General features: G+C 60.3%; 1 protein-coding gene across 3 annotated transcripts in view; it reads right to left on the reverse strand.

Moving 5' to 3' along the window:
- SCUBE1 (signal peptide, CUB domain and EGF like domain containing 1) overlaps nucleotides 1–27,710 on the reverse strand; it is a 134,792-nt gene that overhangs the window by 9,271 nt on the left and 97,811 nt on the right. For all 3 annotated transcript variants that reach the window (XM_078449374.2, XM_078449372.2, XM_078449373.2), the window contains 12 exons: nucleotides 24,468–24,590; nucleotides 21,897–22,013; nucleotides 20,275–20,397; nucleotides 12,077–12,196; nucleotides 11,662–11,766; nucleotides 10,567–10,680; nucleotides 9,599–9,736; nucleotides 8,263–8,466; nucleotides 5,261–5,422; nucleotides 3,760–3,927; nucleotides 2,258–2,419; nucleotides 298–495 (listed from right to left, as the gene is read on the reverse strand). In XM_078449374.2, the coding sequence (XP_078305500.2) occupies nucleotides 298–495; nucleotides 2,258–2,419; nucleotides 3,760–3,927; nucleotides 5,261–5,422; nucleotides 8,263–8,466; nucleotides 9,599–9,736; nucleotides 10,567–10,680; nucleotides 11,662–11,766; nucleotides 12,077–12,196; nucleotides 20,275–20,397; nucleotides 21,897–22,013; nucleotides 24,468–24,590 (1,734 nt within the window). The remainder of the gene's footprint in view (nucleotides 1–297; nucleotides 496–2,257; nucleotides 2,420–3,759; nucleotides 3,928–5,260; nucleotides 5,423–8,262; nucleotides 8,467–9,598; nucleotides 9,737–10,566; nucleotides 10,681–11,661; nucleotides 11,767–12,076; nucleotides 12,197–20,274; nucleotides 20,398–21,896; nucleotides 22,014–24,467; nucleotides 24,591–27,710) is intronic.

The raw sequence follows: 27,710 nt of genomic DNA on the forward strand, positions 1-27,710 counted from the left end.
GTGTCCTGCGTGTGCACAGGCTGGCCCTTCGCTTGCGAGTCCCCGAGGGAGCGGGAGGCGGGCGGAGCAGGGGTCGCTCCCGGGGCCTCACCCTAGGTGGGGTGGCGGGACACCTGGGGGGAGACTGGCTGGCGGTCAGCGTGGGGACCGGACCCGGCCGGGCCCGGCTCCCGCTCAGGGTGCGCCCCACGCTCGCCACCCTCGGGGCAGGGCTTGAGGCAGACAGAGGGGCGCCGAAAGCCCGCCCGCGGGTGACCCTGGGCGGCCCCTCGCTGCCCTGCCACCACCTGCACCTACCGCTCTTCCTCATGACCAGGACGTCCCCGCACTCGTCCTCGACGGGCAGGAAGATCTCGGGGACCACGATCAGGATCCTGCGCTTGGGGGGCGGGGAGATGTGCCAGACGCACTCCGTGTTGGCCGGGTAGTCGCCGGGGTAGTTGGGGGACTCGATGTAGCCCGTGTAGTCGCCGAGCTCACCGCCACAGTGCTGGTCTGTGGGCACCGGGGCGCGAGGGCCTGCTCAGGCCGGCTGCACGGGTGCCCCAGAGGCCCGGCCTCCACCCGGCCTCCCCACCAGCCGGGCCTCCAGATGCGCTTCTCACGGGGTCTCTCCCTGTGGGGGGCCCCGCTCCCTGAACCCCACTTCGCCCACTCACTCCACACCCCGTGCACCGCTAGGCGCCGAGTGTGGTCACCCTCCCGGCCGAGCAGGACGGCTCAGGGGACAGGCAGGCAGCACGGTGAGGAGAAAGAGACAAGCTTCCCCTTGTTTTCCTTTTTAGCCAAGCCGTGTAACCCCGAAGAGGCCAAAAGTGACGGCTCGGTGAGCCGAATAGTTTCTAGCCTCAACCTGACAAAGGAGGCCACCTTAGTTCCGCAAAGAGAACTGAGGGGAAGTATTTAAAAAAAAAAATTTTTTTTTTTTTACATTTATTTATTATCAAGAGACAGAGCGAGACAGAGCATGAGCAGGGGAGGGGCAGAGAGAGAGGAGGAGACACAGAATTTGATGGAGGCTTCAGGCTCCGAGCCGTCGGCACTGAGCCCGACGCGGGGCTCGAACCCACGAACCGTGAGATCACGACCTGAGCCAAAGCTGGACGCTTAACCGACTGAGCCACCCAGGCGCCCCTGAGTGGAAATATTAAATATACAGCATTTTCTTACACGTTTTCATTTATAAGACTCAAAATTGCTGGGAAGCATTTCATCTTTACACTTATCTTCCAGAAGCTTCCCCTCCTATTCGGTTTCTCCGCTTTAACTCATGAGGACATCTGAAACCCTGTCTTGGGGCGCCTGCATGGCTCAGTCGATTGAGCGTCCGACTCTTGATTTCAGCTCAGGTCGCGATCTCACGGTTCGGGGGTTTGAGCCCACATCGGGCTCTGTGCTGACAGTGCTGAGTCTGCTCGGGATTCCCTCTTTCCGCTCCTATCCTGCTGGTGCTCTCTCTCTCTCTCTCTCTCTCAAAATAAATAAACTTAAAAAAAAATAAAACCCTGCTTCTGTGGAGCTCGCCCACTGTCCCTGCTCTTCTGCCCCTGGAGGCCACGAGCCGTGGGGATGCCCCGGGGAACAGAGGGTTCCACCTCTAGGATTAAGTCCCCTTCGCGGGCCTTCAGGCTGTTCAACATGCCAGCAGCCCAGTGTCAAAGGGCTAACTGGCTAGAAGTCGCTTAGGAGAAGGGTACGACACTGGAAAAGCCGTCCCCAAGGACTCCGAGAAATGAATTAAAAGGTATCTGAACTAAAGGTAGCGTCCTGTCGGGCCCAAATGACTTGCTAAGTGAGGGAGCGGCGTATCTGCTTCCCAAATTGTCTCGTGCTGCCCGCGGCACTGATGTCCTTTGGCTAAACCGAGCTCCTCTTGGACACAAGAAGGCCGTGTGCTGGTCGCTGCAGCCACACGCACGGAGCGTGTCCTTCCCGGGTCCGAGGTCATCCGCTCTGTGTCCGCCTGCCGGTCCGGCCGTGCGTGCCTTCAGGGCGGCACAGCCTGGGCCTCCGCGGCTGCCCCGCACGGGGCCTGGCTTTTCCCTCCACAGGCCCGGAGCCCGGGGCAGGGCCCGGCCGGGCACAGGGGCGCAGGCTGCCCTGGTGGGCGGGTGTCACGCGGGGCAGGTATACGTGCCGGAGCAGGGAGGAGTCCTCCGCCGGCCCGCGGGCACCACGCGAGGTGAGCAGCCACCCTGCCCCCGGCAACGCCCCCCAGCCTTCCCAGCGCCCCGGCCGTGGCAAGAGCGGCACCTACTTTTGCAGTGCGTGACGTTGGTGGAGCCGTCGAAGTCGGTGCTGGTGTTGCCCGGGCAGGTGATGCAGTGGTTCTGGCCGAACTCGGGCTGGTAGGTGCCCACGGGGCAGCGGATGCACCGGTGGGTGGTGGTGTTGTAGTGGTGGCCGGGGGAGCAGTGCACTGTGGGGCGGGGACGCCGGTGGGCAAGGGCAGGGCGCGTTCTCGCCAGGGCCTCCTGCCCTCGAGGCCTGTCTCGGCACAGAGTTCGAGGCCCTCCTCCACCACCCAGGGACCCCCCGCCACGTGCGCCCGGTCCCGACCCTGCCCGCAGCCGTGCGTGTGTTCGGGGGCAGCAAATGGGACACGAGACGCTGTGAGGCCGGGCGTGGGGTGGCTCCAGAGGTGCAGGGATTTTGAGTGGAGACTCGAGTCGTGCGCAGCTGGCCGGGAGGCTCTCTGCGGGGAGGAGGCGGCAAAGCGCGGGCCCGGGGTGGGCGGCACGGCTGCCGGGTGTGGCCGGGGGGGAGGTCAGAGGCCACGGGGACGAGCTCCCGGGCCCAGGGGTCACACTAGGCTTTGCTCTGAGTGAGGGCACCCGGGGCCCTGGCATGTTCCCGGCGGCCGCTCTGGGGGGAGGGGTGGCAGGACAGGCGGCAGGGGCCTGGCTCAGGGGTGCCAGTGGGGTGGCGAGAAGTCATCGGTCAGAGGAGCTGGCAGGGGCTGCGCACAGACTGGGAGTGAGTGCCCAGGCCGGGGACCCCGAGCACGACCGGGCGGGGGGTGGGTGAGGCTGAGGCGTGCTGGGGCCACCGGCACGTGGGAGGTGTGGGCTGGGAGTGGACTTGGCTCTGGCCTTGAGGGGAGCGGTGACCGGGGGGCAGCGGGGCAACAGACTGACTAGGGGGGTTCAGGAGAGGGCGCGCGAGAGAAATAGAGTCCACACGCTTTTGCTACAAGGTTCCCAGTAAGGAAGAGAAGTCCTGGCAGGAACTGGAGGGGGGGTGGGGCTAGAGAGTTACGACTTTTCCTTCCAGAAGGGAGGCTTCAGAGCAGTCTGTCCATTCCCAAGAACACGGGGGTCAGTGAGCGGGCAGAGTTGTCCCAAAGGCCTTGGTGGGCCGGAGCGTGTGGACGGGGAGGCGGGCTCATCAGGGACACGTGGTGACGTGGAGGGGAAGGTGTGGCTGGACTGCAGGGTCCCCACGGCCCAGGTGAGCTGAGATGCCCGACCTCGCCCCACTGTCCCTGCTGCCCCCGCATTTCTTCACCTCCCCCAACCTTCCTTCTAGCCAGGCTCAAGGCTCCGTCTACAGCCACTGTGCCTCCTGCCCCTCCCATCTGAGACCCTCGGGCAGGCTTGTGTTGGGCCCTGCGTCCCTGTCCTAGCGTGCGGCACGGTGACGGTCACCAACGTCCGCTGCCTGACAGCTCCCGGCTCCTCCGCTGCCCTTGGAGGTCTGCCACCCAGGAAATGAGAGGGGTGGAGGGCAAACGTCCCCCAGCAGCCCAGCCCGCCTCACCTCTGGCCTCGCAGTCTTGGAAGGAGGCTGTGCCCTCGTGCTTGGTAAGTATCCCTCCTCCGCAGGGGAAGCAGCCCGTGCGCCCAGGCTCTGGCTGGTACGTGCCCACCGGGCAGGCTTGGCAGGGCCTGAAGCCATCCGGGGAGAAGAAGCCTGGGGAGCACTGACCTGGAAGTCAGAGGTCACGGCTCAGGCTGGCCGGAGGGGGCGCCTGGGTCCCGACCCTGCTCTCAGCTCTCCCCTGCCCTGGGGAAGGGCACTAAGGAGGTGGTGGGAGGGACCTGGCCCCAGTTTGGACGTTGCCAGTGGCTCAGGTGCTCTGGGACCTTGGCCGGCCTGGCTTGACCCTTCCCACTGGCAAGAAGGGCTGCGGGTTAAAGGGCAGGTGGCCTTGCTGCTGAGCTGGGATATGCGAAGTTGGAGGAGGTCACTTCCATCAGAGGGGCTTCCCCCAGGGGAAGGACCACACTGTGCCCTCGCGAGAGGAACGGGGGCTCCAGGCTGGCGCACCTTGTCTGTCTGCAGGGCCGGGCCGAGCAGAGGGAGGGGGCTCGTGAGGTCCCTGAGGGCCCCGCTGGGACAACGGGAGGGGAGGGGACATCCAGCGGGAAGTCGGATGTAGAGGGCGCTCCAGCACTGAGTGAGGGGTGGGTGGGGGGCCCTCTCAGCCCAGACCCTGAAATCCCTGTTCCTACCAGTGGCTACTCTCTGCTCTCAAACAGTCACCTTCCTGCCAAGAGCAGAGGCCATACTCCTAGAGGGCACAGTCGGCCAGCCCGCAGAGACTCAGGGCTGGGCTCTGATCTCTCCTGTACCCCAGAGAAGGCTGGCTGTGGTCTCCGCTGTCCTAAGGATCTCACTCATCCACCCTCGTGGGCACACCTTTCCCCACCTGTTCTCTTGGGTGGTCCCCACGATGGCCTGGGAAGGGAGGCTGATGGGTGGGGGGTATGAGCCCATTTCACAGATGTGGTCATGTGAGGTGTAAGTGGAAAAGCTCTTTGTAAACCAAACTGTGCTTGGTAAATCAAAAAAGGGCTTTCCAAACCATCTACAGGGCAAACTGTAAAGTTCTTTATAGAGTACAGTTCTTGCCGAGTATATGGGGCGCCCCGTAAAGCATTTCGACGATGAGGCAGTTCTCCGCACAACGTAATGTGTTTTGTCAACCGTGAAGCGCTATGTGCCTCTGCGACGGTAACTTGACCTGTAAGTGACCGAGTATTTGTAAACTGTCAAATCCTTTCTGAACCGCACGCTGCAACTTTCAAGTGCGCTAAGTACAGCCCGTGCTCGCCGGCACACAGACGCTACGGGTCTGCGGCGTCCTTTGTGAGGGCAGCGGCGTGGAAGTCATACCGGGCTCTGCGAACGGCAAAGAGCTTTACAGACTGTCACAAGGTACCAGGCCTTTGCTTTGGGGACCTCAGTGGAGACAGGAGGTACTCCCAGCATCCCCACCCCATCCCAACCCCTCCCTCCTGGGGGGGCCCGCACTCGCCTCCACATTCGGACACGTTGCGGGCACCAGCTAGGCCGAGCCCGTCGCTGCTGGGGCATGGCGTGCAGCTGAGTTGGCCGTCCCCGTCCTGGTAGGTCCCCGGGGCGCACGGCACACACTGGCCCGGCTCTCCGCTGAAGTGGGTGCCAGGCCCGCAGGCCACTGCAAAGGCAGAGTGGAGAGATCGCTGGTGGCAGAGGTGGGAGTGGTGGCCGGGTGGTCTCTCGGGCTCTGTCCTACCAGACAGGGTGCATCCCTCGTCCCTGGGGCTCAAAGGGCCCGGAGGAGCCCAGACCCATCTCAGGAGAGAAGGAGCAAGGCGGCAACCATCTGTGAAGGCCCTGGAGGCCTGACCCTGGTCTCGTGCCCCATCGTGGCTGCTCCGCTCAGGGTCCTGGGCAGACCCTTCCTCCTTGTCCTGCCCTCCAGCCCTGACCCCTCGGCCTGCGTACCAACTGCTTCCTGGGCATCCCTCATCCAAACCCAGCTCTCCTCCCCTCCCCTTTCCTTCCTCACGTGGGGGGGTTGCCATCTGAGGAGATACGGGGTGGTGCAGAGGGCGTGGGGGGGTGACAGAGGCAGGGGCAGGAAGGTCCGGTGGCTGAGGGTCGTCCAGGGATGGGGGGCTGAAGGGAGAGCAGTGTGGTTGGCTGCATTGAGCAAACAAGCAAACCAGTGAGTAAGCAAACTGACTGAGCAAATGAGAAAGGGAGTGAATGTTTCTCTGGAGAAGACATTTAGAGAGAGAGAAGGTTAGAAAGAACCCTGGGAAACTGAACTGGAGGTTCAATTGAACGGGTGTGAACTCATGGTTTTATAAAACACACACGCGCACATGCACACACACACACGTGCACACACCTGCACTCTGGTGTATACATCTGTATCTATGTAAATGTATACATGTGCTAATGTACGTGTGTATTTGCACATAGATAGAAACCTATGCTTCCTAGTTCCGTCCCGTGGGAGGGCCTAGAAGCAATGAGTACCCCACCTTTGGCTTTTCCATATCCTCCTCCTCCTTTAGGGGTCCAGGGGCCCTGACCGATTCCAAAGGGGCAGGGGAAGTCCAGGTTTTGTGCCAGAGAATCCTCAGTGAGTGACAGAGGCATGGGGCACGTCCCAAGGACGTGGGAGCCAGTCTGACGGGGCACCTACTGGCTACAATGGGGATGATCCGAGCACTGAGCTAAATAATGTTAGGAATGGATTACAACCCCTTGGGTAAAAGAAGAATGTCTAAGTCCGCACTGACATAAATACACAGCCACGCGGACACGCAGACAGATATATAAATGAGGGGGGAAGCAAAGCTCTTTCTTACGGGAGAACGCTAACTTATACACAGACAAGGGCCGGCAGGAATAGAGAATACCGCCCGGTAACCACTGGAGAGGAGGCTGACCCGGCAGGAGTTGCCACCGGGTGCGACGGCTTGTGGCTGGGGGGATGTCTGATGGGGAGCAGGATGTTGGTGTAAACTCAGACTACATCCCCAGAAAAATCCTCGTCAGTTACATAGGGAAGGAAAAGGGTGAATTAAGGTGGAGGCACCAGCCGTGGGCTGGGTCAGTATCCTGTGCCTCCTGATGGGGGCGCTGAAGAGCAGGCGTCCAGCGTCAATGGGGCTGGTCGCGGAAACGTGGGGGCGCGGCCCGGTAGCACTTGGGGACAGCGGGGGGCAGGAGGCGCAGGGAAAGAGCAAGGAACTGGTCCAGAATGAAGGAATCCGGGGAGACAGGACGCTAAGTGTGGAGGACAGGGGCGTTGTGGGAAGAGCGGGTGAAAGGTAACGGGTGTGCGGCCCGGATGGTGGTGTAAGGGTCACACACGCACACACCCCAGAGGGCGCGACACAGCACACGGGGGAATCGGGATGAGGAGAACACGGAAGTCCCTTGTTCTGCCTGGCGATATTTCTGGACGTGTGAATGGTTTCAGAATGAGCTATTAAAAATAAAAGAGTGACATCACGAAGGCCGCGGTCCTCCCTCCCTGTCCGCTCCTCCCTTCCCCCCACGCTCCTAAGCCCCGCCTCTCCTCCACCGGCTCCCCAATTCATCTCTGTGACCCAGCCTATGCTTCGCGCTCCAGATTCCCGGCTCCGACCACCCATTCGACGTCTTCGCGAGGACGACTCGGCTGCGTCTGAGCACAGGAGGACAGGCAGAACACCGTGTCTCCACCAGCCCCTCCGCCCCAAGTTCCCCACGGCGCCCTCGAAGCCTCTCCCCTCCTCCCCCCCCACAGCTGCCCCCCCAGAGTGCACTCCAATGCGCCTCATTCCTTCCTGGCCTGCTGCCAGCCCCGATCCCCGTTCAAGGCTCTGCCGGCTCCCACCGGGCCTCCCCTCTGTGGTCCTCCCACCGGGAAGCCTTCTCCTGATGAGAGAGCGGGTAAGGCTGCTCCCCTGCTTGGTCAGGTCACCTGCGGCCTGGGCCTGGGCCCCGGCTGGCTGCCCTGGCCGAGCTCCCGCTGGGGGCCTGGCCTCGCCTGCTCCCTGCAGCTGGTGCCCCCTGAAGCCGGTGCTCCCTGCAGCTGGTGCCCCCTGAAGCCGGTGCTCCCCGCAGCAGGTGCCGCACTCTGGGCGGCCTCGGCCTCCTGTGCATCCTTGCCCTGCTGCTCCTTTGCCCTCAGCTCCTACGTGGCCTCCGCTGGGAAGCCTTCTCTAGCCACACGGACTAGTCCTCACGCCCCCCACTGCCCCTTCACTGTGGCCGTGCCAGCCTGTGCTCTCTCTGTCCCACCCGTCCTCAGGATTATGGCGAGGGTCAGATGTACAAATGTCTGCCCGGCAAGAGCCTTGCCCAGGGGGCGGCACCAGGGGAACGTTCCTCAAACGACAGCCATGATGACGAGCACGACAGTGCTTCTCCCTGGCAGGCTTCTGCGTCTGACTGTCCCCTCCCGAGGCATCTGTTTACCCAGGCCACCCGTGGAAGGAAGGGCAGAGGGAGTTTGCCCAGTGGGCATCCCAGTGGCCGCGGGCAGGGACGCACCGCATTTCCCGTCCTGTAGCACCTGGCCCGTGCTGCACGCCCCCGGGCCCTCCGGGGCCTTGGCCGGCCACTGGGCCATCGCGTACTCTGTGCCTGCGACCTGGATGGAGAACTGCTGTCGGCCGATGGACCTCCGCAGAGTCTTGATGGCGGCCTGTAAGCTCTGCTCCGCGCGCTTCCGCATGCAGTCGGCCTCACAGGTGTCTGCAGGGGCGGGAGGGACGGTCACTCACAGCCCCTCGGGACTGCCTCTTCCCGAGCTGCCCCTCTGCCAGGCCTCTGCCGAGGGCACAGGCTCGCAGCGGCCGCGGGCCCCCTTGCTGCGTCCACCTGACAGATGAGGGGACCGAGGAGGATCCGACAGGTAGGACCTTCCCCAGGCCGCCCAGCAGGCCTCCGCCACCGCGACGCGTCACCTCCCTAGGGCACGGCTCACAGACGGGCGCCCCTCCCTGCCACTCAAACAGCCTTGAGGCCGCCACTGTTCCCGGGATGACATCCAGCTCTCTGGCCTTGAACCCAAGGCCCCTCGTGGTGGGGCCCCCGCCAGCCGCGCCAGCCCTGGCCCCCAGTCCTCCGACACCCACCGTGGACTCCGCTTTCCGCCCTGCCCTCCTGAACACACTCCGTTCTCTCTGACCTCTGTGCCTTTGCCCGTTCCATTCCCTCTGCCTGAAGGCCATCGCCTGCCACCTTTTCCACTGGATCTTTGATTTCAAGCCCTGATTACACAGCGCCTCTTCTGGGAGGACCTCCCGGGCTCCTCTCTCGGGGAGACGCCTCAGCTCTGTGCCCCCCACCCCGGGGGTCTCCCTTGGCACCGGGTAGTTTGTGTGCGCGTCGGCCTCCCCGTGGCTGGGGGTGCCGCCAGCGTGAGGACCTTGGTCTGGTCCCCTCTTTCCACGGTGCCCAGCGCTGGGCACACGCAGCACACGTCTGTTGACAGAGCTCAGAAAGCACGGACACGAAACACAAGCCGGCCATGTAAGCCCCCTTCTGGAACATGGGAAAGGCAGGCCAGTGGCTCAGTTGTTCTGCAAAGGCCACAGGCGTTAGGCCCTTCCGGGCCCCAGCGAGCGTACGGGGGACGGTTGGGAGAGGCCGTGTGGCCATCATGTGGGCCCCTGAGCCCCGTTCCTCTCACTGCCCTGGGCCTCCTCTCCCACCCCGGGCTACAGGCAGCCGTTTTAAGGACCCGGCGCCGACCCGCACCAGTCCCCCCATCTGCCTGGCTGGGCCTCTACGTCCAGGAGCCGTGGCTCGGGTGGGAGCCCGGACCCCGCCAGCACCCCCCCCCCCCCCCGTCCTCCCTCCGGCCTTCAGGAGCCTCACCCACCCGAGGCCTCGTCCGTCTTTGCCTCCACCTCGAACTCCGCCGTGATGTGGGTCACCTCCTTGGATGGGGACTTCCGGCCACGGCGCCTCTTCTTGGAGGAGTCACACTTGAAGTTCACAAAGGTCACGTGGCAGTTTTCTGGACAGAGAAGGGACCGCTGTGGCGCAGGTGGCACAGGGCAGGAAGCAGGGTCCTCCCGAGCCCCGCGCACAGATCGCCACCGGCGGGGCTCCCGCTTCGCCTAACGGCCTGCGGTGCGGATGGGGAAACCGAGGCTGGAGAAGGCCAGGCTGGCTCCGGGTCTCACGCGGGGCTGGTGGCTGAGCCACGCCCCGCACCAGCCATTCTGAGTCCGTCAAACCGCCGCAGGCGGAGGCGCCTGGCGCGTACTCGCTTCGTGGAGCCGTGCCGCTCAGTTCCGTGGGGCCCGGCCCGGTCGGGGCTGCTTGGGCGCTGGGCTCTGTTAGGTCTGGGAAGGAGTCCTGAGGTGTCCGGGAATCTTGGTGGAAACAGAGCCGGGATGCTTTTCGCCCCGGCTCTTCTCGTCGGGCTTTCCCTACACTAACCCCTGACCCCCCTGGGGTCAGAAGCCTGGAACGTCCTTCTTGGCCTCCCTCATTCAAGGATGAGCCACTGCCCGACTCCCACGAGGCCTTCTGGACACAATCAGGCTGCACTTGCCCTGGGGGAGCTCATCTAACCCACTCCAGGTGGGGCAGGGGCAACGGGCCCCGGGGATGCTGGGGGACCTGAATTTTCCACTCAAATGCCGGCCTTCCTCCCCAGGGACACCACCACTGTCTCTGGTGCTTCAGGCGTGGCTCCTGGGGCTCAGGGACCGTGATGGGGAGGACAAGGAGAGGCCCCCACGCTTGAAGCCCAGCCCCACTGGCCCCTGGGCTCCCAGCTCCCAGGCACGGGGACCCCCGCCACCCCCGTGTGGGTCAGTGCCACGGCCGCCCACTCACCCAGCAGCGGCTGCCTCGGGGCCTCCTTTGCTGGCTCCTGGCTGTGGGCCCAGAGGCGGCACCTGGCATCTCGGATCTTGAAACGGGCCTTCTGCCTGATGGAGGCAGGTGCACCTGGGGAAAGCCCAGACCCCCCTGGTGGCGGCCTCTCCTGCAGGCAGGGAGGTGGTGGGGCCGCGGGCTACACAGGGGGCCGCCAGTGGGACAGATCCACTGGGAGCTGGGGCCGGGGAGCCTCCACTGCCTCATTTCTCTCCCCGCAAGGCCTGAAGAAGGTGGGCGTGTGGACGGCGGGGTCAAACCCAAGCCAGGGGGCCACCCAGCCAGAGGTCTCCTGTGGAGGAGGAGAGGGAGGCCTCCCGCCTCCTCCCCCATCAGCACGGCCGGGGCACGTGACTCATGCTGTTGGGAAACGGGGTTAGAACAGAAAAGAGAGGGAAGCAACGGAGGGAAGGGGGTTTGAAATAACACAGGTGCTGTTATTCACTGTGTGTGTGTTAATCAACACACTGCTGATTCCTTTAAAGAGCCAACCACAGCTGCTGGTACTGAAGAATCCTACGATCGCAGATACTTAGACTCACATCCTGTGTGTGTGAAATGCACACAGATGCCCCCGTATCATTGAATTCAACATCCCGAATGGGAAAAGCTGCTGGAGACAACCTCCTGCGTCTGCCGGGTCGCCTGGGACCTGGCTGGTGGGTCCCAAGGGGCGTGGGAGGGGGCTGGGCCTCCAGTACTGCCCGGACCTCGTGCTCACAGCACACGTGAGTCACTTCACTGAAACGGAGCCTGAGACCCACAGGCTCCTAGCACCTCGGGGTCACTGGAGCCGCGGCCCAGAGCCTCCGAGCTGGAAGGGCCCTTCCCTCCGTGGCTTGCTGCCCCTGGGCTGGGACTCAGCCCGCAGACCAGTTGCTTGTAGGTCCCAGCACTGCTTTCAGCACCCCCAGGACCCTGGACCGTGCGGGGCAGGCCCCCGGCCAGGAAGCTCTTCCCCGGGCAGCGCCCCTCCCTCTCGCCCCAGTATGGCGCTGGACGCCAAGTCCAGGGCTCACCCGGGCACGGGCAACACGGACAGGCCGGGGGTACCTGAGCAGCTGGGGCCAGCGCTGGAGCCGGTGCTGTTTCGCTTCTGTGGCGTCTTGCCCTGGAGACCCGGGACGCCGCAGCTCAGGCTGTAGCTGTTTTCCGAGTCTGTGGAGAGGCCGGTGGCCAGATGGACTTGGGTGCCCCCACCTCCCCGCCAGGGGTCCCTGATCCTAGAGGTCTCAGAGAGATCGCTCTGGGTAAGTGGCTGGGCCGGAACGAGCCCGCCACACTTGTTGGGAGGGATGCCGTGGCCCGCGGAGAACCAGCCAGCGATCAAGGCCGGGGGCGGGGTGGGGGTGGGTGGGTTCATTCCTAGGTTGGGCTCTTTCCTGGAGAACGGAAGGGAGCAGGGGCTGCACCTCAGCGAAGGAGCCCCCCACTCCCTCATCCCCTCCCGGGGACGGCCTCAGGTTACCTGGCACGAAGAGTGAGTGGGCGGGGCAGAACAGGGAGCACCTCTCCACGCCGCCCACCCTGCTGCAGGACAGCTGGGCCCAGGTTGAGGCTTTGGCCCGGGAAAGGCACCTGCCGGTCTCTGAGGAGAGGGAAGACATAAGAGCAGGTCGGAGGGGGCCAGGGTGGAGGCTTTCTGGAGGCCCTGCCCCTGAACGTGGACCATCAGGGACTCCCACCACACCTCTGCCCCGTGGCCAGACCTCGGTGGGAAGGGGCTGGGGGATGGCAGGGTCCATCCTCCCTCTGACCAGTCCAGGCCGTCTGTGGCAAGGGTCATGCCGCTGGCCTGGGCCGGAGGGCAGGGCTGGATTCTCTAGGGCAGGTGCCCGTGCCCCTCTGAGTAAGGGAAGAGCTGACAGTGGACACAGGCTTCGTGGCAGTGACTGACCTCGAAGCACGTGAGGTCGTGGTCACTGGGAGCCCCTCTCTGGGGCAGCCGCTGGACACGGCCATCAGGTGTCTAAAGATGTCCCCCAAATTAAGCCCCCCAGAGTTTCTCATGTGATTTTTAATCTTTTGAGGATGACAAAAGTCCCCAGACTCCCAGGAGACTGACAGGTCTGCAGCCATGGCAAAATCGGAACAGATTTCGTGGACAACAAACTGGTCGGTGACAACTGGCTGAGATGAACACGCCTCTGGAAGCGTTGCACCCAGTGTCTGTCACCAGCGGTCGAGCTGCTCCAGCCAACGGGCTGAAACAGGGGACGTAGCCAGAAAAATAAGCTGAGAGGGGAAGCTGCCCATCTGGATGGTCTCCGACATGTGGCTGAACATTTTCAAGGAGTCTTAGAAAGTAAATAATCTAGAAATGCAAACAAACCCCTGGCGCTCCAGGTAAAACCCCAAATAAACACAAGACCAAAGAATCAAGAACCTTCAAATAAAACCCCCTGCAGAAGAACCGACGTTCACGCTGGTTAACACGCAGCGGGACAAGCATCGGCAAACTTCCAGGGGAGACGTCAGCCCCCGACCGTTCCCCGGACTGTCTCTAAATTCCTAAAGGGAACCGTCACTGACTCTGGCGGACAGCAACACCGCCTTCTTGTCCTCACGGGGGTCGCTCGTTGGGAGAGGCAGACCATCCTGGCCCCGAGCATCCTGTGTGCTCTTGCAGGGACGCTGAGGATGCACAGTCCCCGGACAATTTCTCAGGGTCGTGTTTGCCTCCAGCAGCCTCAGGGATGAGGGAACATCTCCCCCTGGAGAAGCAGCAGGCTGGCTCTGTTCCCTCCCTCGGCTGCGATGCAAGGTCTCTACCTGCACGGCGTCAAGGGCGCAGATGGGACGTGGGGGTGGGCGAAGGGGAACCCACACAAATGTGCTAGGTTGCCGTGTGTGTACAGAAGTCCTTTGTCTCTGGCCCAAGGGCTCCAGGACTTCCAGAACTTTCCTGGCGCCCTGAAGCAGCAGCAGCCTAGCTTGCTAGCTGTATGTGGGCAGAATCTCTGACCCCACCACGTGCACCACTGAGTCCACCATCACGGAATGCCAAAGCCCAGAGAAAAGCTTAAAGTCACCACCTAACAAGCAAGAGGGAAGGCAAACCGACCGGTGGTAAGTGGGGGGGGGGGGGGGGGAAGAAAGAAAAAGTATCGTTAAAGTAAGGATGTCAGGTTGTGGGAGAACACGAAAGTAGTAGTAAGAGGCAGCTCTGAAAGTGGGCGAGAAGTTGCCGAAGGCGTGGCGGCCGTGACCTTGATTTGCTCTGGTTTACTGAGTCAACCACGCAAGTAGTGAGACTCTGACAAGCCTCGGCTCTTTCCCAACCTCCAACCTGCGACCGCTCCTTGGGGGCCGTTATCAGACGACAGCCCTCCCTTCTGTGGGTCAAAGCCCCTACCCAGGTAGTGGGGCAGGATCTCCTCCACAAATGGAACTGCCAGCTAAAAATATGCCTAAATATAATACACCTGAACAATACCTGTGAGGTTACTTTTACAAGTCCCTGAAAATCCTCCTACATAATTCAAATTATAGCTGATAGGAGCCTTAATATACCCGTATTACGTATGACTCACCAACAGGATCCCAGGGCGCCTGGGTGGCTCAGTTGGTTAAGTCTCTGACTTTGGCTCAGGTCACGATCTCGTGGTTCATGAGTTTGAGTCCTGCCTTGGGCTCTCCGCTGTCAGCACAGAGCCTGCTTCGTTCGGGTCCTCTGTCTCCCTCTCGCTACCCCTCCCTCTCTCAAAAATTAATAAACATTAAAAAGATTTAAAAAACCAGGATCCCTGGGGCAAAGCTTCCACAACTTCAGTAGAACAAATGGAACAGAGTCCAGGAAGAGTCCAGACTGAGTGTTCCCAGACTGCCATATGCATACATATTTTTTGGTATGAACACGCAAAAGTTAGGCCATGCTCTCAGGACGCAAGGTCAACAGCATGGCAAACACCCATGGCCAAGGCGTGTCCTCCCTGCCTCGGGGCAATGCCTTGGCTAAAGCAGTTGGAGCATCTTTAGGTCTTGTCCCAGAATCACCTTCAATCCAAGGGTACCACACGCAGTATGATCCCCACCGTGAACCGGGAGCACCCGGTATTTTTTCTGCTTGTCATTGAACTAATTATGGCATCTGGTTCCTTTATCCTTCTCATGTTACCACGGAGCAACTCCTACCCCTTCCTGAGGAGGAAACTCATCTTTGGGTGTCTGTACTTCAGAAGCGTTCATATCCAGAACAGATCTTTTGGACATTCCAAGCCAAATCCTGACTTAATACTGTTTGTTGAAGGCACCTGTCTTAAAAACGAAGAGATTTAAAAATTCATATGGAAATTCAAGGTAAGTTTAAGAACAGCCAGATCAATCGTGAACACCAAAAGACTAAGTTGGAAGACTCTCACGTCATGATTTAAAAACTTACTAGAAAGCTACATTAATCAAGACAGTGGGCTACAGACATAAGACAAACAGATCAATGGAAAAGACAGTCCAGAACTAGACCCACACATTTACAGCCAATCGATTTCAAGAGATGGCAAGGTCATTCAGTGGGGAAAAAGAATGGTCTCAACGATTGGCATGGTGCATCTGGATATCCAGACACAAAAGAATGACGCTGGATCCCTATCTCACACCATACAAAAATTAATGCGCCGTGGATCAAAGACCTAAGAGCTACAATGCTAAAGCTTTTTAGAAGAAAACAGGTGTAAATCTTTGGGATTTACGAAGATTGGATTATTCAGTGGTTTCTTAAAAATGACATCCAAAAGGAAACAAATAGGTAGATTGGACTTTATGAAAATTGTGCTTTATGAACCTTTGTGCTTCAAAAGACACCACCAAGAGAATGAAAAGACAATTCACAGAACGGGGAAAATTCCTCGCTAATCCTATATCTGGTGAGAATATACGTAGATTATACGTAGATGTCTTATAACCGAATAATAAAGACAAATAGCACAATTACAAAATGGGCAAAAGATCTGAATAGACATTTCTTGAAAGAAGATCTACAAACAGCCAACAAGCACATGAAAAGGTGCTCAACACCACTAGCCGTCAGGGAAATCCAAACCACAATGAGAAAGCGTTTCGCCCCCACGGGGTTGGCTATAATCAAAAAGTCAGAAAATAACAAGTGTGGGTGAGGATGTGGAGAAACTGGAACCTTACCCACTGCTGGTGGGTGTCAAATGGTGAAGCTTCTTTGGAAAACAGGCTGGCAGTCCCTCAAAAGTTAAACCCAGCGTTACCGCACGACCCAGCCATTCTCCCCCTAGGCATATACACAAGGAAAGTGAAAACATATGGTCACACAGAAATGTGCACATGAGTATTTACAGCAGTATTGTTCATAATGGCCCCAAACTGGAAATAGCCCGAATGCCCTATTCGGATAGATAATGGATGAATATTATCCATGAATGGATAAATGATGAATGGATAAATAAAATGTGGTATAACCATACAATGGAGTATAACTGGGCAATAAAAAGGAACAAAGCAGTGACACGGGCTACAACATGGGTGAACCTTGAAAACATGAGGCTAAATGAAATAACAAGCCAGTCACAAGAGGCCACATGGCACACGATTCCACTTATCAAGTGTCCAGAATTGGTGAATCCACAGAGACAAAAGTAGACGGTGGTTGCCTACGGCTGGGGGGTTGACTGCTATGGGCACAGGGTTTCCTTTCGGGACAGCGATGAAGACGTTCTAAAATGGCCTGTGGCCGCACAGCCCTGTGATTCTCCTAAACACCACTGAGCTGTGAGCTAAATGGGGGAATTGGATGGCATGGGAATGATATCTCAATAAAGCTGTCGATAAAAACAAAAAACAAAAGGAAGAGAGACAATACTAAGGCCGGATACACAGGAACGGTCCAGGCTGGAATCAAGCCCCAAGGGACTCACGCTGGCTCTGGCGGCCAAGCCTGTGGCCCGCTCTAGGGCCTGCGGAATTGTTACCGATAAAGGGCGGATAGGTAAACGGACAGCTGTGGCGTTCGACTTAGCAGTGCTTTGGAAACAGAGAGGTTTCCTGCCCGTAACTGAAACGCGGAGGCCCACAGTACGAGGGATGAAAGTCAGAGGAGATGCTTCCGGGATCACCACGCCGAATGGGCTGCTCTGACCGTGATCCCTAGGCCAGGACTTCCGACAGTGCAGAGAGGCGCATCCGTGGAGAGGCGCGGGGATTCCAGCACAGGCACACGACGTTTGCCTGCCTGCTCTGGAAAGGGGCCAAGCGGGACAGTCGTGTGGCAAGCTCCCTGAGGGTGCCATCTGGCGAGCCAGGACGGCCCCCTGGAACCACCAGACGGCCTCATATGGACGTGCGCTAACGTTTTCTTCAAGATAGCTCGTCCCAGTGGGGACAAACCAACCGGCTGTGGTGGCCGACGACGTGGTGAGAAACTCTCCCAGGACAGCGCAGGACTGGCACCAAACCCTCGGGGACCCCTTGGGCATCCCCAAGTGGATTTTATGGGTTATACATGTGCGCTCATAATAACCACGTTTCCTTTCTGAGTGAACCAAAGCAGTTGCTTGTTGGAAAAAACCCCAGCACTCGTAGGAGCTAAAATATACTAGACCTTGTGTTCCTTATTTGGGACATTCCGACTCATTTATTTAGAAATATGCAGACACCCTTTTACTGGGAGGGTTATTCGTAAATCACTCGGAAGGTTCGCTGTCTTTTTACCCCGTATCTTTGGGGGGAAAACAGAGGTGGCTTTTTCAGAACTTACTACAAAGTGCACAACTGACAGCTCTTGAACTGGGTGGGGTTCCCGAGAAGCTCCAGAAGCTGGTTGCACACAAACCAGCTACACCCCAAGATGCTCGGGACAGGTAGCAGCGGTTACGAAGCTCTCGCCTAAGACCACTGGGATGAATTCTCCCTGATGCCTGCAACCACTGTTGTCCACACACTCTGTTACACGCCTTTGGGCTTCGTTCTTTGGGTCACGCTTTCCCACCTGATGCTTTTAAGGTTATATACACTTTTGATTTACCCTATCACGCTTCCTTTGCCAATGATAACTGGCCTGGCTCCTGGCCTTGCTACTGACAGCCACCATCGTAATTCTTTAGATCAGTCCTCCCAAACTACAGCCGGGGAAATGGATACCGAAAAGCAGGATAAAGTGAGTTACGCATGCCTTATTAATTACGCCCCTCTTTGTAGACCATACAGAGAAGAGAAGGAGGACGCCCTTGTGCTGGGAGAGGTGGATTCTGCTATCTGGCAACATAACCGACTGGCTATCACAACCCAACACCCACAGACAGTATCCCTACAGCCCCCCGGAGGTGGAGCCCATCTCTTGTATGGGATCTGGCTCGTCAGCGCCACCCAGGACCGCAAGCTGACTGTTCTGCGGGGCTCTCGGACTGTCCCGAGTGGGTGGCTCTCCCCACCCCTCGGTGAACGCCGCCTTCTTGCGAATCATCTGAAGCTAGAACACCCTTCCGAGAGACACCAACAGCACCTGGTGGAGCTGATCACGGAGGCCGTCGGTCCCACGCGTAGGAATCGGACAGCTCTAAGTGGTCGTCGAAGACGTGCCCCTCGTGTTGGGTGACAATAACACAGTCACGGCATGGTGCGGGGGGGGGGGGGGGCAGGACGGACCAGTCTGTCTTCCTGGTGCAAGTGGTCGTGGGTAACAGGAAGACCCTGGATTTTCTTTTGGCCACCGTGGGGGTGTGTCACTGCCAGCCCTTCCCTCTGAACCTGGACTCGCAGCAGAGGTGCTGGGACAACCCACATTGCGGTAATGAGGGAAAGCAACCTGAACGCCGAGGGTGGCCTCGGGGAGTTGGTGGAACCGGTTTTCTTGGTCAGCCCCGGGAACTCTTAGATCACGGGTCTGGAGGGCCTTCCGGCACCTTCCAACAAGGTTACGCTTGTTCGTGTCAGTCACCCCACATCTAGCGTCCAGAATGCTAACTGCTTCTACGTCGTCACCGTGGTCCTGGCAGACGACTTAAGGTACAGGAACGGGATAAGATCCCGCGGACTGACAGTGACAGACAATCAGACCCCCGATGACCGTTTGTGGGGGGTGGGAGGCAGCGTGAGGACCTAGACAAGCCCCTGCGGCCTCTCCTGCAGCGCTGACGGAGGGCGGGGTGGCCGGAAGGGTGCTGAGAATAAAAATGCCCCTTCCCCCTTCCCTAGGGAAAGCCTGCTGGCCCGCAGCTTTGGTAACAAGTAAATGCCAGGCCTGGCAGGACCCTAACCAGTCAGTAGACACGTCTCTGAAAGCCAATCCATCCACGACAGCCCCAGGCTTGGAGATTCAGCCATTGGGTGGCAGATTCACTCAGCGATCAGTCTACCAAGGCTGGAGTCAACTCATTCTTCCTCAGTACGCAGCACAAGCCACACCCCGGGTCACATACCACCCAATCCTTTGTCTCCAGCACAGCCCCTAACGGGCTCCCCCCTGCAACTCAGGACGAGACCAGCGGTCTGCTTTGCTCACCAAGACTGCCTGAACAGCACAGCATTCCTTACTTAAGCGAGCAATACATTCAGCCTTTTGGTATCAGATGCCGAGTGACGGTATCCATTCTTTAATACGTTCACTCATTCGTTCAGCAAGTATTTACTGAGCGCTTACAACTGCCAGGCTCTGTTCTAGGCGCTGGGGATTCAGCGGCGAACAAGACAGGAATATGTGCTCAGCCGCGTAAAGCGCGCATACGTCTGGCGGTGGGAAGCCCAATGACAGAAAAAGCAAAGTGGGGAGGCAGGGGGGCGGGAGGGGGGCGGAGGTGCTCAGGGAAGGCCGCCCAGAGCAGACAGCTACAGGGGCGAGGAGCCTCCAGGCCAAGAGGGGAGCACGGGCACAGTCTCGTCAGTTGAGGGGGGTCGAGGTCACTGAGGCTGGCATGGGGCGAATGCGGGTGAGGGCAGAAGGCCACGAGGCCAGGGTGTAGAAGCCTCTGGGCCACCCTAAGAATTCTGGTTTTGCTTCCGCTTGGAGAGGGGTCCTGGAGGGCTCTGAGCAGGGAGGGACTCACCCCGAGTCAGGTTTAAAAGGCTCGCTCTGACTACCCCGGGCATGTTAGAGCACCGCGGGGCAGGGATCCGAGAGCCGTTTCGGGGCCGTGGCCCCAGCACCCAGAACAGGCCTGGTGCCTGGTGGGCAATCATGTGCTCGTAAAACCAGAGAATGTGGGGGGTTGTCCAGAGTTCAGCCCAGAGCTGCCCCGTCTCCGGCGCAAGTCAGCGGAGGACACGGGAACCCCACGCTCTCTGGGAGCCCACCTCCCTTCCTGTGCCGGACGCTGTGGGGCTGGTGGCCTGGGCAGGTGGCGGGGATGCCAAGACCCAGGGGCTCCCCTCCGGGCCCTGGTGCCGCTGCAGCCCGAGTAACCAGCCCCTCCCCTCTCCCATCTTCCTGGGCAGGACAAGGGGGGGCCTCAAGCTGCACGCCCTGAGCCCCGGGCCTTCACCTCGGTGACCCCTCACCCCCCCACCCCCCGCAGGTCCGCTTCTGTGCCTCTGACGCACCCCAAGTGTGCCCTCTTCCACAAGCCCCGCTTCCCGTCGGCCGCATCCCAGGCGAGGTCGCCCCCGTGCCGCTCGCCCCGCCCTGACAGGCCCCTGCCCCTCCCGCCCAGGCCCCGGGTGGAAGGGGGGACGCCAGCGCCCGCGCCCTCCTCGTGGGTCCCCACTCACCCACGCAGTCCTTCCGGTTCCAGTGGAGCCGCCTCCCCGGGGGACAGACGCATTCGTAGCTGCCCTTGGTGTTGACGCAGCCCTGGTCGCAGCTCCCGTTGCTCATGCTGCACTCGTCCACGTCTGCAAGCGCAGGTGGGGGTGAGGCGGGAGGCTGGCAGGGCAGGGCCGCCCAGGACGAGAGGGCCGAGGAGCCCGACCCCGACGACAGCCCGACACCGTCCTCGGAGGCAGACGTGCGGCCGCACGCGTCACACGCGGACGCCGGCCCACGTCCCTCCCCCGCCGGGGACCGTAGCGGTTTGCTGAACTTGAGCGGCTGTGCCCAGACTGGGGGGGGGAGGGCAGAGGCGGCACAAAATTCAAGTGCCAAGCAGGTCTCATGGGGCCGGGTCGTGAGGCTTCTCTTACCAGGGCCGCTCCCTCCTGGGCCCCGGGCCCCAGTGTCAAGGAAGCCGCCTCCGAGGCCCTTCCTTCGCTGACCACCAGGGAACCAAGGCCCCCCCTGGAGATGGGGACGGGCTGGGCCACACTCACACTGGGGTGCCCGGCTCTGAGCATCTGGGTGGCCGGGATTTGGGCAGCGGCAGGCCCAGGGGAGCTAGTGCCCGGGTTTTGGGGGGTCCCTCCAGAAGAATCTGCAGCCCACCCCAGGAGCCACCCCCGTGCCCCACACCAGCTGTGCCCGATCATGTCGCTGTCTGACCCCATCCCACCCGCAGAGCCACCCAGCAGAGGGAGTGTGGTCACAGGAAATGAGGCCCCTAGGACCTCGGGGCCATTCTGATCTCTCCCACCTTCGCCTGCTACCCTGCGCCTCTCCAAGTCCCATCGTTTATAGCTAAGCACATCTAGAACCTTCCCCTTCTCTGGACGCCCCCCCCCACCCTGACTTCGCCCGAGCTCTGGAGCTCTGGCTCCCATGCCTGGAGTTGCCTCCCTATTGGTGCCCTGGGTTCCTCTCTCCCAAACACGTGGTAGCTAGTGACCTCGTTACACGGACATGGCCATGTTACACCGCTACTCAAACCCTCCAACAGTCTCTCTTCGCCCTGGGGGTAAAACCCAAGTCACCTCCAGGGCTCACCAAGCCTTGCCTCCTCCCTGCCTGCATCTCCCACCACGTTCTCCTTCCCTCACGGGGCTCTACTGGCTGCTTCTTGGCCCCTCGGTGCTGCCTCGGTGACTTTGCACGTGCTGATCCTTCTGGCCTGCTTCCTTCACCTTGTGCCAGACACCTCTCCTTTAGGGTCCCCCCACTGTCTCCACACGCCTCCCTTCTCTGTCGTCACCCTCTCCCGCTGGAATGAGCCATCTGTGGGATTCTCTGTGTGGCAGTCATCCCCGATCCGGACCGAGGTCCCCTGGAGCTGCCGTCCGCAGGCCTGAGGCCACAGCCTGGCAGAGGCCGGGCCCCTTAGTGGACGCTTGCCGCTCCCTCCCCCATCCTCCACTCTGCTCTTGGCTGAGCCCCTCTGCCCACCAGCCCCCAGCCTTGCTTAGGTCCCCTCCCGGCCCTCCGGAGTCAAGGTCAGGGTTAGGGTGTGGGGCGCAGCGTGGGTGGCCGTGTGGCCAGGCGCGTGCCTCGGGGGGGAGGTGGCCCTGGTGGGCGGGCTGCAGACCTCCGCAGTGGGTTGTCCCGTAGAGTGTGTAGCCGCGGTGACACAGGCACTGGAAGCTGCCCGGGGAGTTGATGCAGATGTGGTCGCAGGTCCTCTCGAAGGAGCACTCGTCGATGTCTGTGTGGCCACAGGGAGACAAAGTCCGGGGAGGAGTTTCAGGGGGATGGGCACAGCCTGTCACTCGACGGTCACCCAGTGTACGTCTGTACACAGAGTCCCTGAGGCTCCGTGCACGGCCGACCCGCGGCGTCAGCCTTCTCGTCAAGGCCCCATTTTCTACTTTATCTCCGCCAACCTCACGCTTCCATCTGCCGTCTTTTCTGGAGGTGGGCAGGGTAGAAACACTTTGACCGCAAGGTATTATTACGAATGTCTGCTATTTTAACATCTCACGTTCAGTTGTGGTTGGTATTTAATCCGCATCTGCAGGAGAGTGACAGAGGCTTGCCTGAGGATACACATGAGCTGGGACATGAAGCCCGGACCTCTTGGATGCCGACCAAAGTGTGTTTTCCTATTCACTTCAAGATGTCTCTTGAGGCAGTAAGGAAAACAGCCCAAACAGAAAGGGGTATGCCACTCACGAGGGTTAACAAGGTAGCCTTGACACTATGTGAAATTTGATCCTGAGCTTCCTGGTGGCCAGAGTAAAAAAGGAAAAAGGGTCACAGAGTGCTTGTTATCGGACAGAAAGGAAGAAATGAACCACATGCTCATAGGAGACAAGCCTGTCCTGGCCAAAAATTCTGAGGAAAATGGCTCTCGTGGGATAGCCGACGGGGCTCCTGAGGGCCAAACAGACACTGACCCACCTCTCCATGGGCACCGTTCACTCTTGGAGTACACTGAATGTGACCACACATATTGACGATATACGTGTGTTTGTAATAATTCCAGCACAAGCGAGGAATCGCACTGTGGGTGCTCCAAGGAGGATATGATCCCTCCCTGCAGCAGAATCTGGGAAGATCTCCTGGTACTCGTGGCATCTGGGCTAGGCCTTGAAGGACGGGACTAACTCGGCAGTTAGGAATGGAAGCGGGGGAAGGGCACTCCAAGCAGCGGCTGGGGGGGGCGGGGAACGAGGCACCAGGGGACTATGTGGAACTCAGGGGGGTGGGGAGGGGTGTCTGAGGTCCCCATCCCAAGGGCCGGAGTGCCAGGCAAAGGAAGGCAGGCTCCTCCCTGCTGGAGCTGGGCAGCCCAGGCTGGTGCTGGAGCAGGGCTGGGAAGTGGCCAGAGCCCCAGGGCCTCAGAGAGGGGGGCCTGGAGGGGACTGGCTGGAACCCAGAGGCAGACGCCTCATTGCCTCCTCTCGGCAGCTGCCCACCTCTCTCGTGGGACAGCTGGGGGTACAAAGTCAAGGGCTCTCCCTGAGCCCTCCACAGACCTCGGCAAGACAGGTGGAGAAGCTAAGTCCGAGCGTAGAGGAGCCTGGACAGGTGCTGTGCTCCCAACAGGCCTCATGCCCTGAGAGGAAGATAGAACCCGGAGATCCACCGAGGGATGAGGAGGCGGAGCCCGGGAGGGGACTTGCCGGGCTCAGGTCACATGCCAGGCTGGCGGCAAGCCAGCCCCGGCCCCTCCCTCACCAGCCTTCGTCGGTGCCCTTGGGAGAGCACAGCCCTCGCCCCTCATGGCAGCGCGCTGCCCCAGGGCCAGCCTTGAGCCCCACTAACAGGCAGGAGATACAAGCCCTATGGCCCCACTCAGCGGTGTACAGCCTGCCACAGAGGAAAGGACTCGTCTGCAAGAGTCACTGATGATGAAACTGAGCCACGTTCCTGCCACACAGGACACCCTGGCTACTCCCCCTGTACTTTCTCCCAAAGCCGGCCCCCGGGACACCCCTGTCTTCTCAATGACCTCATACAGTTCCACGGGGCTCCTTACGGCTCCCCGAACTCTCCTTGGGTGGGTTTACCTCCCTGGCTTCTCCAGGAAAATGCCTATTCACCACTGTCCCCTCCACCAGGAAGTCTTCCCCGACTACTCTCTCCACTGCCCATCCTCTGGGCTCGCCCTGCAGCCCGGAAGTCTCCTGGACTTGTGCTGGGCTGTGATGCTTGGCTTCTGCCCAGGCCTGTCATCACCCCATTGGCTCCTTGCAGGCACCCGGGAACCCTAAGGAAGGACTGCAGGAAAGTGTAATGTGCCCTGCCTTCCAGCAGGTGGTAGCATCTCACCTCCGAAGCCTCCGCCTCCAAAGGAGGCCTGGGACCACAGGGATGGAGGGTGGAGCTTCTGAGCTCTGCCTGGACTCACTGTGACCCCCCTGCCCCCCTCGCATCCCCGGGGGGCATGTGCAGATGCCTTTCCGGGCCTCACTTTCCCATCCATAAAGGGGCAGGTTGGCCTGGGTGGCTTCTGAGGGCCCCCAGAGTCCTGAAGGACAGAGAAGGCGGGGGCGGGGGGGGGCAGGTGCACATGCTGGGAATGGAAATCCACAGCTGCTCTCTCACAACAGCAGGGCTGATGAACCTGGCCCTGGGCCTCTGCTCCTAGGAGCCTGCATAAGCCCGAGGTGGGCGGGACAAGGACGGGGTGTCCCGGGGCGCACGGGAGGCTCACCTTGGCACGTCCGCTCATCGGTCAGCAGCTTGTAGCCCTTCCGGCAGCCACACTCGAAGCTGCCCACGGTGTTGCGGCAGAAGTGGTCACAGCCTCCGTTGTTGGCCAGGCACTCGTTGATGTCTGCGGGGACCAAGCAGGTGGGGCAAGGCGAGTGGGCTTGGCCACCAGGTGGGGGGACAGTTCGTCTCCGCTCCTGACTGCCGATGGCCCCCCATCTGAGCACAGCGAGCGAGGGGCCTGGCTCACAGCAGTGGGGGTCAGGAGGATGAGTCATCCCGCCTCCCCCAGGCTGGGCATTCGTGGCATAGAAGGGAGAGGAGTGACGTGTGCTGTGCCCGGCAAGATGACAGGGACAATGACGTCCACCGTGTCCTTCCACGTGCACGTTTGGGGCGTCAGTGCGGCCTGGAGCAGGCTGGCTGCTTCCCGGTGGCCGTGACCTTGGGCGAGCTACTGCCCCTGGAGCCTTGGCTCCCCGGCTGTAAGACAAGGGTCAGAAGCACACCTTGGAAGGACACCATGAGGATTAAATGACAGTCCTGGGGGCTGGGGGCTGGTGCTTAGGGAGGGCTCAGTCAACAATTTGTAGCTTTAACGCCCCCGCTTTACTGATGGGAAACGGAGGCTTAGAAAGGTAACTGTGTTCGAGGGGGGGTGCTAACGTCCCCGGTTCTTGCCTGTTGGTCTAAGTGGATTCTTCACTCATCATTTAACCAGCTGTGGCTGTACCCTAAAGGTCACCGGGCCCAACCCCGTGCAATAAAGGGCCCTTCCCAAACATCCCTGCCAGTTGGCTTCTCCTTGCATACCTCTGGTGATGGAGGGCTTTCTCCTTCACAGCATGCCTGTTGGCTGATGCATCACCAGCTTCTCCCTGACTCCTGTGAGTTCCCTCCTGCCTCCCCTGCCCTGCTTCTCTGGGTTTTGCTCTCTGGACCCCAGGCCAGCCCGGCAGACCGTGTCATCAGAGACCTCGTCCCTGAGGTCTCTTCTTGGTCCAAAGTTCCTCTTGGGCCCTGACCCCAAGGCTCCCCATGCTGGCATGACCCAGCAAGCAGTAACAGATGACTTTCAGAATGGTGTTTTCACCCTGGATTGCAGGGGGTGAAAGGAAGTGATGGAAAACAGAAAGGACTTCTCTGTGTTGGCCAAAGGCCACATCTCTGCAGAGTGGCTGACTCAGACTCCAGCTATCGCTGAGCCTGTCCTGAATGTGAGGGCCCAGGTGCCCCTGTCCCATGAGCAAGGTCCATCTGCCCCCTTTGTGCCGAGCTCCGTGGAGGAGACTCCGTCCCATCTCAGCGGCTCCAAATCTCAGATGGAGCCTCACTTCTTCTTCCTCAAACCAAACAAGCTGGACCTGACACGTGCAGAAAGTCCTAGAGCAGTGCTCCCGCAGAGTGCTCTCCAACAAGATAAAACCCAAGTGTGGCCCAGGACACTAGGAGAAGGAGGCTTTTATAGACAGCAAGGCTGAGGGGCCAGGCCTGGGGTGGGGGGTGGGGGGGCTCAGTCGGTTAGGCGTCTGACTCTTGATTTCGGCTCAGGTCACGATGGCACAATTTGTGGGATCGAGCCCCACGATGGGGCTCCGAGCTAATAGCACAGCACCCGCTTGAGATTCTCTCTTCCTCTCTCTCTGCCCCTCCCCTGCTCTCATGTGCTCACACACATACTCTCTCTCTCAAAATAAATAACCTTAAAAAAAAAAAAAGACGGCAAGGCTGCAACCCTCCCACCCCCGGCAGGCAGTTCTCAGAGCCTCTGGGAGGAGACTGGCACAACCCGGGGACCCAGCGAGCCTGGCAGGGGCGGACCCCAGAGCTGCTTTTCTGGGGAGCCCCCGTGGGAACCGCCTCTGAGGAGTGCAGGACACCCAATGGGCGTGCCCCTGCATCTCCTTGCCCTTGGTTGCCCCCCTTTCCATGCACCCCCACCCCAAAGACCCATTTGGTTTGCAAAATCTGGTGACTCTGGCACAGGGAGGAGGCGGAGGAGGGGAACCGGAGGTGGTCCCCACTAGGTGAGGCCTGCGGTTCGGCCTGCCTGGCCCTGACTCCTGCTGTGCCACCTCCTGGGTGACTTCACCCCTCTAAATACAGTAGGTGCTGTATATGTGCGCAGCGAGATGATCGCTCACGACAATCTCAGCTCTGGACAGCTCTGTACACGCCCATGTTCCAGGAACAAAAATGCCCAAGGGTAAGGCTGCCCAGACCCCACGGTAGGTAGTCGGACCCTCTGGGGGGGTCCCTGCACCTACTGGGTACAACCTCATGCTGGCGACCGGGCCAAGCGCTTTGTGGCAAGGCCTTGTGTGATCGTCAAAATGACCGGGGGACCAGATCCCCCGTTTTACAGAGGGGGGGTCACAGCTACACGCAGGAGCCAGCTTGGAGCCCAGCTCCAGCTGTCTCCAAAGACGAGCCTTCTCCAGCGCACCCTGCTGGCCCTGCGGCCTCCAGAGAAAGCAGACATCAAGTCCAGTTGAGGGCCTGTCCAGGGCAGAGGCTTGGACATCTCTCTTGTCCTCTCCCCCTGGGGATTATGGGAAGATGGGGAAATTTCTTAAAAACATTTTTTGATGTTTACTTATTTTCGAGAGAAAGAGTCAGACTGTGAGCAGGGGAGGGGCAGAGGGAGAGGGAGACACAGAATCTGAAGCAGGCTGCAGGCTCTGAGCAAGCCGTCAGCACAGAGCCCGATGCGGGGCTCGAACCCACAGACTGTGAGATCGTGACCTGAGCCGAAGTCGATGCTTAACCGACTGAGCCACCCAGGCACCCAGGAAGATGGCAGGAGAGTGGAGGCCCGTCTCGGCTCTGACCCAGGGAGCTGTGTGATCCTGGGCAGGGAAAGGCACCTCTCTGAGCCTCAGGTCCCCCATCTGTGAACTGGGCTGCCAACAGGCGCCTCTCACAGACTGAGTCCGCAGACGGGGTCTGCCTCTTCAGGAATGCCTCAGGGCTTCTGGACCCCCCAGCCCCATTCCTATCCCCATGTGGGCCTGTCGGCTGAGGGACTGTCACAGCAACCAGACAGGCCGTGGGAGGCATGCTTGCTTGAGGCCAGGCTGGTGGAGAGGCTGCCTGGGGGTCCGAGTGGGAGAAGTGCCCCCGGCTCTAGCCCGAGATGCAGTCACGCAGGCCCTGGACCTTCATTCTGATGGGCCTCGGCCCCTCTAAGGCTCCTCTCCCTCTTCACCCTGCCCCCACCTCCACCAGGCAGCCAGCAGTCCTG

This window comes from Panthera onca, chromosome B4 (genome assembly GCF_046562875.1).
Source record: "Panthera onca isolate mPanOnc1 chromosome B4, mPanOnc1 haplotype 2, whole genome shotgun sequence".
NCBI lineage: Eukaryota > Metazoa > Chordata > Mammalia > Carnivora > Felidae > Panthera > Panthera onca.